At 50.5% G+C, this 13,522-nt stretch overlaps 1 protein-coding gene across 1 annotated transcript in view; it reads right to left on the reverse strand.

The window, feature by feature from the left end:
• The window catches only part of CALB2 (calbindin 2), a 51,344-nt gene that overhangs the window by 18,943 nt on the left and 18,879 nt on the right, over nt 1-13,522 (reverse strand). The window contains exon 2 of the mRNA XM_030582161.1: nt 5,256-5,332. Within this exon, the coding sequence (XP_030438021.1) occupies nt 5,256-5,332 (77 nt within the window). The remainder of the gene's footprint in view (nt 1-5,255; nt 5,333-13,522) is intronic.

Raw genomic sequence — 13,522 nt, forward strand, 5'->3', positions numbered from 1 at the left:
TGTGATTATAGGGGAATTGCAGCTTGCATTTAAAAAAAAGTAGGATTTGAGCACTTTGGTCTGTGGAGAAAAGCTGGAAAACGTGACTCCCTAAAGGCTCCAACAACAAATATAAAGACCCCAGAGCTTTTATTTTTGTGATTGGGAGGGGTGGCGGTGGTGGTGGGGAGATTGGCCTGTGATTTTTGCAGGGTGGTGTTTGGCAATGTTGTTAATGACTCAAAAATGGCAAAGTAGATTTTGCAGAAACTTTCCTAAACAAACATCACCTTGGGGCTGAGACCAAGCCTGGAGGGCCAGATACTGGAGACACTTAGGACATGGACAAGCAGAATATTATGTGTACTGGGGAAAAAGACAAATCAAACTACCCACATCCAGCTCTACTCAGCTTGCAAGTCATAGGAGCTGGAAAACAATAACCCAGCCTTTCCCCAAGCAGCAGACAGGAGTCTACTGGTCACCCTCTTTTCAGCACCCTCTTCCTTAGTTGGCTTGTCATTTACTCACTGAAAACAAGAAACAAGATCACGAGTTATGAGGCTTTGTTGCTAGAGTGTCTCAGCCATTAGAAGAGACCGAATTAGATGCTAAACAACTGCTCGGCAGCGGTTAAGAAGTTGATGTGCAGAGGAAGTGCAGTCGAGTGGTTAGGGGAGGGGGAACTAGGTGCTAGTGCTCCTGAATACTGTTCCTGATTCAGCCACGGACTTGCTTCATGGCCTTAAGCAAGTCTCTTCACCTTCCTTGTGCCTCAGTTTCCTTATTGTTAAAATAGGGCTAATAATATTTCTCTCCTAGGATTGCTGTCTGGCTTAATTAATTTCCACACACACAGTGGCTGGAGATCCTCAAATGCCAGGTGCTATTAAAAGTGTTGACTTTTGTTTGGGGCCAGTTCTTCCACATGTGAATAATCTGATGGGCGGGTCCCTCTTTAAAGCAGCATGAGCTTGCCATACCTTCTTACCTTCTGGCCTTTGCACAGCCGAAGCAGTAGAAAAGGCCACCTGGGCTAAACCTGGTTAGGTGAGGGGTTTTCACTGGCCAGCAGGGGGCAGTGTGATGACTGGGGCTGAGCAGCGTTTGGTCAGCAGGGGATGGGCAATGGACCTGCTAAGCAACAGGCTTATACACACAGTATGTGTCTGGGCTCAGGGCCACCCAGAGGATTCAGGGGGCCTGGGGCAAAGCAATTTCGGGGGTCCCTTCCATAAAAAAAGTTGCCCTGTCTGGGCTCACGCCATGTCAAATGACTTGGCCTGAGTGAGCAAACCTTGGCTGATGGGGACCCCAAACTGCATGTGGAGGGGCCAGCGGCACAGAGTGGAGCTCGTCCGCTGCCCTCTCAGCGCTCACATCCAACCCCCTGTAAAGAGAACACAGCCCCAGGAGGCAAGAACAATCAAATGGCAGCCTGGTTATGCCACAGCCCCTCCGAGGCAGTGAGGCCCTGCTCTGCAAGGCTGTTTGGAAGAAGAGATCGTGTTTCCAGTGATTCCATAATTTATGCTGTCAGTTCCATTTGCAGCCTTGCATATGCTCCAATGAATATTACACAGACATCCGCCGGCAGGCTGCCAGGCTCTGTGCCACCTGTGCCAACCTGATGATCACATGGCAGCGGGCGAGCCTAGTTCAGTCTCACAATGGTGTGAGAAGGGTGCTGAGCTGCAGGGAAAGCTCGTCTCTGGCTTGCCTTGGCCAGAGAGATGGCCCCATGACCCAGAATATGAGAGTGATACTAGGGAGGAGGGGAGTAGAAAATGAGAAGAATAAATGAGGCTCTTTGGGGCTCCAACCCCCCTCTCCCAAAACCCACTCCCGGATGTTAGGGCTAGAATAAAGGTTTCATAAGGAAGGCGATCAGAGCTGGCTCGGTGGCAGGGCTCTGTGCTGTCATGCAGGACAAGTGGCTTCAGGGTCCAGCTGGGACTAGCAGGGACTGGGCTCGGGCTGCAGAGCTGGTAGCTAGGGTCTGAAAGTAGCAAATCTCCTGAGTTGCTCAGCAGTGGCTCTCTCAGCTGACTGAGGCCTGAATGGCTTTCAGCCTGGTCCTTAGCCAGCGAGGACTGGCGACTGAACCCACCCCAAATGTTTCAAAATCACAAGTCGGCCCCCTCCAAAATCATGAGCTTTTGAGAAAAATAAGCCATTTGGGGTGCTTTTTATTTGCCTACTGATATCGGAACCTTCAGGTTGTCCTCGGGTCACGTTCTCAAGCTGCTGTGCGCAAAGCCTGAGGGCTAGAAACGTATTTGTATTGGCCATTTTAAAGCTGTTCTTTACTAACCAGAAGTAGTCGTGGCCTGAATTCCCAGCGTCAACTGCAACATGCCATTGCCAGCTGCTGGGGCCTTAACATCAGTCGTGATGCAGAAGAGTGAGTGACCACCCTGCTCCTTGCAGAACAGCACCTCTAGCTCTATGCTGGGCTAGTGGGGTCAAAAGTGACGTGGAGGGTAGTATCCTACCTACTGAACCTTTCACACACACACCCTTCCTGTAGCTGGGGCATTGGGGCTGCAAAAGAGTCTCATGTAATCACTTGACTCCAGTAGCTGGGGCTTTAAGTGAAACATCAAATATGGCAACACAGACAGCGCAGCCTACAAATGCATATTTGCAACAGATGTTTCCAGTGTTTACAGAGAGGCCATAGGTTTTTTAGACCCAACTGTGAGCCATGTAATAATGTGAACATGTGGGGGAAATATCCTAACTTCTCAGGACATGGAAATACTTGCCCAAGTAAAATTGGTAAGGCACAGATTGATTACTAGCCAAATCCTGCTGACTTTGAAGAGTCAGGACCAATCATTATCAAGGCCTGGTTTACACTACGAATTTATCTCGAATTTAGCAGCATTAAACCGAATTAACCCTGTACCTGTCCACACAACAAGCCCTTTATTTCAATATAAAGGCTCTTAATATTGATATCTGTACTCCACCCCGATGAGGGGACTAGCACTCAAATTGGTATTGCCATTTTGAATTAGGGTTAGTGTGACCGCAATTCAAAGGTATTGGCCTCCGGGAGCTATCCCAGAGTGCACCATTGTGTCTGCTCTGGACAGCAATCTGAACTCGGATGCACTGGCCAGGTAGACAGGAAAAGCCCCGCGAACTTTTGAATTTCATTTCCTGTTTGCCCAGTGTGGAGCTCTGATCAGCACAGGCGACCATGCAGTCCCAGAATCAAAAAAGAGCTCCAGCATGGACCGTATGGGCAATACTGAATCTGATCTCTGTATGGGGAGATGAACCTGTTCTATCAGAACTCCGTTCCAATAGATGAAACGCCAAAACATTTCAAAAAATCTCCAAGGCTATGATGGACAGAGGCTACACAGGGACTCAGCACAGTGCTGCGTGAAACTTAAGGAGCTGAGACAAGCGTACCAGAAAGCCAAAGAATGAAATGGACGCTCACTGAGGGAGGGGCGACTGACAGCTGTAGCTATCCCACAGTTCCCGCACTCTCCGAAAACCATTTAAATTCTTGGCTGAGCTCCCAAAGCCTGAAGAGTCAAAAACTTTGTCGCGGGTGGTTCAGGGTACATGTCATCACACACACACCACACCCCCCATGAAAGCAAAGGGAAAAAAATCCTCTCTCGCCTTTTTTCAATGTCACCATATGTCTACTGGATGCTGCTGGCAAACGCGGTGCTGCAGCGCTACACAGCAACATCCCCTTCCCTTCCCTTCCCTTGCGGAGGGCAGACGGTACAGTAGGACTGGTATCCATCGTCGTTGTCCCGTGGGTGCTCCTGGCTGGCCTCGGTGAGGTCGGCCGGGGGCACCTGGGCAAAAATGGGAATGACTCCAGGTCATTCTCTTCTTTAAGCTTTGTCTAATGGAGATTCAGTCCTGCCTGGAATATCATGGCAGCTGGAGGCTGCCCTCTCCTCCCCGATTTGATCGCTGCTTGCAGAGGCAATAAAGTCAGTGTTGTTTCTTACTCATGCATTCTTTATTACTTCATCAGACAAATGGGGGGATAACTGCCATAGTAGCCAAGGAGGGGTGGGGGAGGAGGGATGCAACGGGTGGGGTTGTTGCGGTGGCCCCCCCTAGAATGGCATGCAGCTCATCATTTCTGCGGGATGTCTGGGGTTCTGACCCGGAGTGGCTGTTTGCCTCTCTGGTTGTTTAGTAGGCTTGCCTGATATTCTAGGCAGGACTGACTCTCCATTAGACAAAACGTAAAGAAAAGAATGACCTGGGAAGTCATTCCCATTTTTGTCCATGTGCCCCCGACCGACCTCACTGAGGCCAGCCAGGAGCACCCATGACAGCAGCAGACGGTACAGTGTGACTGGTAACCGTCATTGTCAACTTGCAAAGCAGCAGACGGTACAGTATGGTATGGTAACCATCTTTGCTAACTTGCAAAAGGCAAGAGGATGCTGCTGTGCAGCGCTGCAGTACCGCGTCTGTCAGCAGCATCCAGTAGACATACGATGACAGTGAAAAAAGGCTGAATGGGCTCCATGGTTACCATGCTATGGCGTCTGCCCAGCCAATCCAGGGAAAAGGGCGCGAAATGATTGTCTGCCGTTGCTTTCACGGAGGGAGGATTGACTGACGACATTTACCCATAGCCACTCGTGACAAATTTTTGGCCCCATCAGGCATTGGGATCTCAACCCAGAATTCCAATGGGCGGGGGAGACTGTGGGAACTATGGGATAGCTACAAGATAGCTATCCACAGTGCAATGCTCCGGAAGTCGATGCTAGCCTCGGTACACGGACACACACCGCTGAATTAATGTGCTTAGTGTGGCCGCGTGCACTCGACTTTATACAATCTGTTTCCAAAAACTGGTTTCTGTAAAATCGGAATAATCCTGTAGTGTAGACATACCCCAAGAGGTGTAGTTTGGCACCCACACTGGGATTTTAGGTACCCGAGAAGTGGGCCTGAGACAGAGCGTTCACAACCAGATTGCTCCAATGTCCAGAGCTGTTTGGAGCCAGGATCGGGACACCACACCAATCTTGAGTCAGTCCCAAGCCCCTGAGTCCTTTTCAAGTTTGCTTTTCACTTCTGGGCATGACCCCAAAAACTTGCCGGTGACGGGCACAGATGCCAGCTCCCTGAGAAGGACTCTTCATTGCAACCCTCACAGGGAATGAGGCAACACTGTGCTGTGCGGGAGACTCAAGTCAGGAGAAGAACAGGGAAGGAGGGAACAAAGAGGAGGAAGAAGAACAGCAAGAGGAAAGGAAATGTGTTTTTCTTACCACTCCAGCCCCCTTTCTAGCACTTTCCAGCTCCTGGAAGAAGTTTTCCAGTTCCTTGCCTTCAATGTAGCCATTTCCTGCAAGGAAAACAAACATATGGTTAATAGTGGTGGAGCCAGGGAGGGGGTTAAGGCAGTGCTGGATTAAGGCCTGTGCGGAGAGGCCCAGCTCCTGGAGTCCTGTGATTACACCAGAATTTAAACATTCAGAAAAAAACCAAAATGAATTTCTAGCCTCTGTGGTTGGGAAAAAAAGCTTGAAAACATTGCCCAAGCGTAACCAATGCAGTGATGTCTGCCTGAGTCTGCAGAGAGCCTGCAACAATTGCTTTGAGAGGGAAACTGCCCCTTGTTTCTCAATAGGGGGCTAACTCCAAGACCTGCTCCAGGATGACCCACCAAACCCAGCCTGTCAGAGGACTGGGTGTAACAGGAGGAGTCGAGTGCAGCTGGCCTGGCCCATATATCTAAGTGGTTTCACCTGGCTGCGGAAGTATGTCCTGAATTTCACCACAGCCTACGCTGCTGCTCATGGTGGAGACAACAGGGCAGGCTCCATACTGCTTCTCTTGCCTCTCTGGGAGTGGAGGCCCCCCCACCTCCACTCCCAGCTGGGGCTGGGCCAGGGCACAGGGTTCTGGGGATAGAGCCATGAGGGGCCTGTGGTCCCAGATTGCCTTATCCATCCCCTAGTCCATCTAACAGGAGGAGCTCGTGTGTCTATGCCACCCTTGCCACACTCCCCTGGCCCCTGAGCACAGGCAGGAAGGAGGCTTTGTCCCCTACACTCAGCTCGGGAGCCAGTAACTCAGTCGGGGCAGGGAGCGGGCTCAGGAGAGAGCAGCACAGATTCAGGCAGTGTCTCTTCCCTGGATTTCCCTCTGGCACTATTCACTCCTGCGAGGGCAGAGACTGGCGCAGCTGGGGCTCGAACCTTCCAAACGAGGCCCAGAACTTGGGCCAAAGGGCCTGGGCTTGTATCAGGAGAGAACTGGCTGTGGGTCCACGGCACAACATTTTCGATCCAGGTCGGAAGCGTGAGGCTGTTGCAGCCAGGCTCTTGCCTCATCTTTGGAAGACAGGCAGAGCCCTGCTGGGTTGGGCCGAAATCAGACCAATTGACGCAGCCTCTGCTAACTGAAAGCATCACATCTGGTGCAGCTCCAGGCCAGGGCTGGTGCTTCCGTTAGGCAACCCTAGGCAGTCGCCTAGGGTGCCAGGATTCGGGGGGTGGCATTTTGTGCGCTCCCTACGGGGCACACGGGAGCTTCCGGTTCCACTCCCGTTGCGCCACTGAAGGACCTTCTGCCAGTGTGCAGCTGAAAACAGCTGCAGGCAATTGAGCAGCTCAATGACTGCCGCTGTTGCCTGCGGCATTTCAGCGGAGGGTCCTTCTTCGGCGACATGATGGGAATGGAACCGGAAGCTCCCACGCGCCCCATGGGGAACGCACAAAATGCCGCCTCCCGAACTCTGCCTAGGGCGCCAGGAACTCTGGCGCCGCTCCTGCTCCATGCAACACTTTGTTCCCACACATGCCTCTGTCTAACCCTCACCCTGCCTCATCCCATCCCCTCCTGCCCCTCACTCCCCCGCTGACAGCTAAAGCCCTGCCACAGCCCGGCCCCCTGCCCAGTGCACAGCGTGAGGGCTGTCACGGCTTTGCATCTAACCGCGGGGTTAGAAGGGACCGCAAGGGTCCTCTCGTTCAGGGTTTCTCAGTCCGTGGGGAGCTGGGCTCCCTTCCCTGCCGCAGTCACTGCAACCTCTGGCTCCCAGCACCACCCAGGCGTGGCCCAGCTGCCATGAGCTAGGTCACAACTCCACTCACACAAATGTGGTCCAGTCGGAAGGCGGGGCCAAACTGGAGTGGTGCTGCACCCCTGAGGTTGCACCATCTGGAGCAGAGAGCCAAGCCCACAGGTGCTGTAGGAGCCACCACTGTGGGGTGAGGCCAGCAGGACCCAATCCCCTGGGAGGTAGGATCTGACCAAAACCACCCCAAGGCCTCCACCCCCAGACTATTTACTGGGCCATGACAGGCCATAAACACTTACAAAGGGATCCTGAGCTCACAAAGGTTGAGACCCCTGGGCTAGTCTGACCCCCTGCCAAGATGCAGGATTTCTTGGGGGTCTAAATCACCCAAGACAGATGGCTCCAGCCTCCTTTGAAAATCGCCAGGGGAGGAGATTCCACAACCCCTCTAGGTATCTGTCCCATTGTCCTTCTGTTCTTACAGATACGAAGTTTTTCCTGAGATTTAGTCTAAATCTGCTACGCTGTAGATTGAATCCATTCCCCCTTGTCCTGCTCTCTGGGGCAAGAGGGAACAATGTTTATCCATCTTTGTTATAGCAGCCTTTCAAGTATTTGAAGACAGCTATCACGTCCCTCCCCCGATCTCCTCTTTTCCAAACTAAACCTACCCTGTTCCTTCAGCCTTTGCTCATATGACTTGCATTCCAGCCCTTAGAGCATCTTTGTCGCTCACCTCTGGATCCTTTCGTTTCTCCGCATCCTTTCTATGCACTGGTGACCAAAACTGGACACACTACTCCAGCTGAGGGCTAACCAGCACCAAGTAGAGCGGTACTATCACTCCCATGCGATGCCTCTGTTAATGCAACCAAAATTGCAATTGCTTTTTTTGCCACAGCATCACATTGCTGACTCATGCTGAGGTTGTGATCCACCACAGCTCCCAGATCCTTCTTAGAAGTGCTGCTGCCAAGCCAGTTATGCCCATTTCACAAAACCTGGTCGCCTTACTTAGCTGTAAACACATTTGAAGGGAAGCAAAGATTAGCATGGCACCTTGTGAAATGCAGCACAAATTCTTCTCCAGTGCTGCTTAGGCCCCCGTCTTTCCGCGCCCATCTGTGGCATGTCTGCCCTTCACTAGGCCAGTAAGCAGGACTCCTGCACTAGCTTCCAAACAGGAGTATGTAGTGCCATAGCTGCCTTATGCAAGCCCCAGATCATTGACTTGGAATGACCAGGGCCTTCGATCCCACCCTGTCTGTTTGGGGTCCAGGTGAGTGGCTCAGGTGCCATCTCCATTTAACATCTACAGGAAGAACGGGAATAATGTGCCTGGTGGCTTGGAATCTGTCTGATTTCTGAAGCAAGAGGGAGGAGCTGACCGCAGCTAGCATGGTAGCCGGTAACTCGTGAATAACCCCTCCCGATCCAGGGGGGAGATAGCAATCCCGAGGACTAAAGCTCAGTACCTGGAATTTACAGCGACCTTGTGACTTGGAGGAAACCAAATCAAAGTCATTTGCCACGTGAGACACTCTGTACCTCAAAGGAGCACCCTGGAACTCCCTATTCACCACTGTGATATGAATATGATGTGTTTGTACAAAGGATGCCTTGTGAGGTCTCATTTTGTAAGTCTTGATTTGCTGAACAATAATATCTTGTTGGATTACGTCTGCTATCACTGTGTGCAAAGCTCCGAGGTATTGCTTTACTGAAATGTGCTGTGAGGTTGGGAACACCCACAGCCAGTCTTTCAGTTACAACAAAGGCGTAACCATCAATAGCCAGATGGTCGTTAATGGCTCATCAACGCACAGTCCACTAGCCCAGAGGCTTCTCAGAGAAGGCAGGTACACAATGGAGACCACCTGATCCACGCGTCACAGCAAGGACCTTCCTGGCAGCTGGAAGAAGGTATAAAATGAGACACTGACATAATCACATAATCACTTGGCCTTTTCCCTGCCCCCAACTCAACACCTGGAAGATGGTCTGGAGGACAAAGAACTGTAACCTGCTTGTACCCTCTGTCAGGGTGAGAAAAGCTGTTTCATTCAATTCTTGCTTAGACTAAACATTTAGAATTTAGAATGTTACCTTTTAATTTTCTTGAGGTAACGATCTCTGACTTTATGCCTCCCACTAACAATCACTTCAAATCTCTCTTTCAGTCATTAACAAACTTATTTTAATGTTCCCCTTACCAGCGAGTCTGTCTGAAGTGCTTGGGGAATCTGTTCATGTCACAAAGGCTGGCGCCAGCCCACTTTCCTTTGGTGAAGTGGCAAACTAGATAATGAATTTACACTGGCCAGGCTCCTGACCAATGCAAATTGGTACAGTTCTGGGGTGCAAGACTGGGGAGCTGGGGGGGATTGGCTGGAGGCTCCCCATTGATGGGTCATGAGTGGCTGGGAGATCATTCATGCAACTCAGTTGAGTGTGTCCCTGCCAGTGGATGGCTGTGTGAGTGCAGGGCCTGTCAGTATCACAGTGTGAGAGACAGCCCAGGATAGTGGCTTTGGAGGACTCAGCGAGTCCACAGTTCAGGATGCACCTCGGGGACCCCGCCACAGCATGTCAACAACTTGGTAAGATCTCACACAGAGATTCACTAGGTGCCATCCAGCAGAGCAAGACCTAGTCTGCCAGCCTCCCAGGTTAGCCTATCTGGACCAGCTACAGCAGCCAAAGCCTTTCCAGAAACTCAGACCTATAGCCCTAAGCAGGCCTGTGGGCTGTTATAACCTGCAGCAGTGGACCAGTCTGTCTTTCTATGGTATTTATATGGCTCCCAATACCGTAGTATCTGAGCACCTCACAGTCCATTACTGTATTGATCCACATAACACCCTGGGAGGCAGGGAAGTGCTATTATCTCATTTTACAAATGGAGCTAAGTGACTTGCACAAGGTCACATGGGAAGTCTGTGGAACAGCACTAGATCTCCTATGTACTACGCTTCTGCTCTAAGCGCTGAACTATCCGTCCCCCGTATTGAGCGTAACAGGTGGCTGGTGTGTGATGTGATTAGTGTCAAGTTATGATGGAATCCAGTGGGTTTGGAACCTCCTCCCCATGTTTGAGAGAATCTCGCCTCTCTCTCCTGGTCTCCAAGCGCTCAGAACGAAAGCCCAGGGCTGTCTTACATTGGGTCGATCTGGGGCCTATGTAGCTTTGTTCCAACCCTGGCTCTGTAGTTAACAGTCTGGCAGCATTTCCATTACAAACTCTCATTTCAGGGGCATACAGCTCAGCCCCAGCTCCTCGGTCTGGGCTGTGACTTGCTGCACAGGGTGTCAGCCCACCCCCCTACTTCTCTCTTCTTACCAATCTGAGACTATGTCTCCACTACCGCAGCAAGTCAACCTACGTCACGCCACTCCAGACAGCTGAATAACACAACGGGAGTCTATGTAGCTTAGGTTGACTTAGCGCAGTGTAGACCTGCAGTGGTCTACCCACTAGACCCACTAAATCAACTCCCAGTGTGTCAGTCGCCAGAGTGTCGATCCGGCTGTAGTGCAGACATGGCCTACGAGCGTTAACCACGGCCCTTTTTGAAATTGCAGGCGAGAGGGGGGAAAGAAAGATGGGTCCAATTCTGATCCTTCTTAGAAGTCAGGCTACAAAAATGGCTTTGTTAAAAAGAAGAAATGTGGTGAGTCTCCCACAACTTGATCAGATCATTGCTTATATTCTGAGATTAGACATCAGTCAATGCACGAATAGTAAAAGAAAATCAGCCACTGACTACGCAGCAACTTGTCTTAAAAACACTTTCATTTGCCTTCTGGTTGTGCATAATGACACCTTACAGTGATATTGCTCCTTCCTGAGGCCTCGAAAGATTGCAGAACCAGAGGAATTATTTTGATCACCACTAAAATGCAGCCACTTCAGGCGTGGAATGTGGCAGTCTGTAGCCATTTTACAATCCGTTAAATACAAACCCGAGATATGAAAACAAAGAACCCTCCAGCAACAAGCCCCTCTACAATGGAAACTGGCCAGGCAGAAGGAAACGTAACCAAAATCTCCACAACCCTGACTCCCAAGAAGAGGCCAAACATCGCTCAGAAAGATGGAGTTTGTAGCATGCCCCAAAGGCCAGGCTAGGACTGCTTCAGACACAGGTGGGAGGGAATTCCTAAGTCAATAGGTGCTCATGGAAAATGCACTGTCAGAAGAACCGTCTTTTCAACTAGCTTGGCCACGTCCAATGTTCACAACTGCTGTAGCAGCCTGGCAAAGTGCTAGAGGCCTCTCTCATCTACTACTAATCCCTAGTTCTGATCTGGCACTGTCCGGCTGCAGCTCCCAAAGCACCTACAAAGGAGGTTAGAATCATTATCCCGCGGGGGACGGGGAAACTGAAGCACAGAGAGGGGAAATGACTTGCCTAAGGTCACCCAGCAGGCCAGTGGCGGAGCTAGATAGAAGGGAGGTCTCCTGAGTCCCAGTCCAGTGCTCCATCCATTAGGTCACCCTGCCTTTGAGATCCCACACTTCGTAGGTCATCACCAACATCTTGCACTCCACTCAGAAACCAACAAGCAGCCACTGCTGATCATGGATGGGCAGGTCTTGCTCACATGCTCAGGGTCTAACTGATGGCCACATGTAGGGTCAGGAAGGAGTTTTCCCCAGGTCAGATTGGCAGTAACTGTGGGGGGTTTCACCTTCCTCTGCAGTGTGTGGGTGCAGGTCACTTGCCAGGATTATCTGGGTGTATCTCACGTAAGCAGTTCTCTGCCCTCCTAAGGGCCTTCTGTTCTCTGCCTGTGGCACATCATAGTCTAGTCTTCTGGGGGCCATAACACCTTGGTCTCCTTTCTTTTGTTGTGTCAGTGGGCCAGCGCCCAGTGGCCTGTGCTATACAGGGGTCAGACTGGATGATCTGGTGCTCCCTTCTGGTCTGGCACTCTATAATGGCAAGTACTCCACCTAGCAAGCTGACAGCTGCGTTCTGCGTCAGCTTCCACATGGCGTTAAGGTGGCCATGTAGAGCGTCCACCCTTGAGGCTATAAAGATGTGGATTAGTTTAGGGAGGCAGGATGTAAATCCCCAAACTGGAATTTGTCCAGCACACTGAGACCCTCATCCCTGCCATGATGCTAGGTCCTTGTCCCTTGCCATCTCATCTGAATGCTGAATACTGACTCGGGTGTTACCAGGCCACAGGCTGGAATGGTCCCATACCTCTGCCTGCGTAAATGGCCCGAAACACCATTTAGAATCTCTGCAACTGATGGAGAGAACATCTATGGATGGAAAAAGCTGCCTTAATCCATATTTATCCAACCTCCAGAAATGGCTCAGGAATCTTTCTCATGAAAGAGTCACAACAAAATGAAATCCAACCTCTCACCTGGGATATCGAATAGCCTGTATCCCAACGCTCTACACTACAATCATTCTTTGTTAGGAATGGAAGGGTGGGGAGGGAGGATGCCAGGGTTGAAGCCTAGAGTTACAGGAAGCTTTACTATGGTTTCAGACTTGAAATTCAGCTCACCTTTGCCAAAAGATTCTTAAAACTGGGCCAAGATTCCACCAACCCTGGGCTGGTGTTAAGTTTCTGAGCAGCAACCATGCCTGATCCTCTGGATTCACTTGTTTTTAATCCCAACTGAGGCAAAACCTTGCTCTTTATTCCTCCCCGAGAGGTACCAATGAGAGCCAATGCCTGGAAATTGAAGCTAGACCAATTAGGACTGGAACGAAGTTGTATGATTTACCAGTGAAGTAACAAATCATGGGAGCAATGTACTGAGGGCCGTGGTGTCCTGTGGGACCTTGGGGGAGGCCCTTAGCCTCTCTGTGCAATGCAGATAATAATGCTTCCCTGCCTGACATGGATGTTGTGAAGATAAAGACATTAAAGATTGCATTGGACAACTCAATGCATGTCACAAAGTGTTACACAGGAAATAGGCATTTATTATTTGTTAGGATTATGGTGGCTTCTCCATCCGTGGCAATTTTTAAAACCAAGACCAGATGTTTTTCTAAAAGATCTGCTCCAGTTCTAACAGGTGTTAGTTCAGGGAAGGGCCGAGTGTTCTGCAGGGAGGTCACCGTGGTCCCTTCTGTCCTTAGAATCTCTGAGTTCTGCCAGGTGCTGTAAGCCAGACAGTTCCTGACCTACAGCCTAAACAGACAAGGGTAGGGGGGGAACTGAGGCCTGGCGCGGAGAAGGTTTTGCCCAAGATCACACAGCAGATCAGGGATCGTGCCAAGAAACCAGGTAGGGTTGCCAGTTCCAAACAGCAGGAAGTCACCTGAAAAATCGCTAGATGTGGCTGTTTAAGCACTCAAAAGGAGTAAAAAATGTCACTAAACAAAACCGTGGAGAGAATTCAACGTCTATCTACCATATATCTCTATCTGTATATGCGCCCAGTCACTAAATCATTGACAAGCCGCTCAGTAATGTTAATAAAATCCATTCCATGCTGTTCTTACTACATTCTGCTGCACACCAAGTCAATGTCAT

Source organism: Gopherus evgoodei, chromosome 12 (genome assembly GCF_007399415.2).
Source record: "Gopherus evgoodei ecotype Sinaloan lineage chromosome 12, rGopEvg1_v1.p, whole genome shotgun sequence".
Lineage (NCBI taxonomy): Eukaryota > Metazoa > Chordata > Testudines > Testudinidae > Gopherus > Gopherus evgoodei.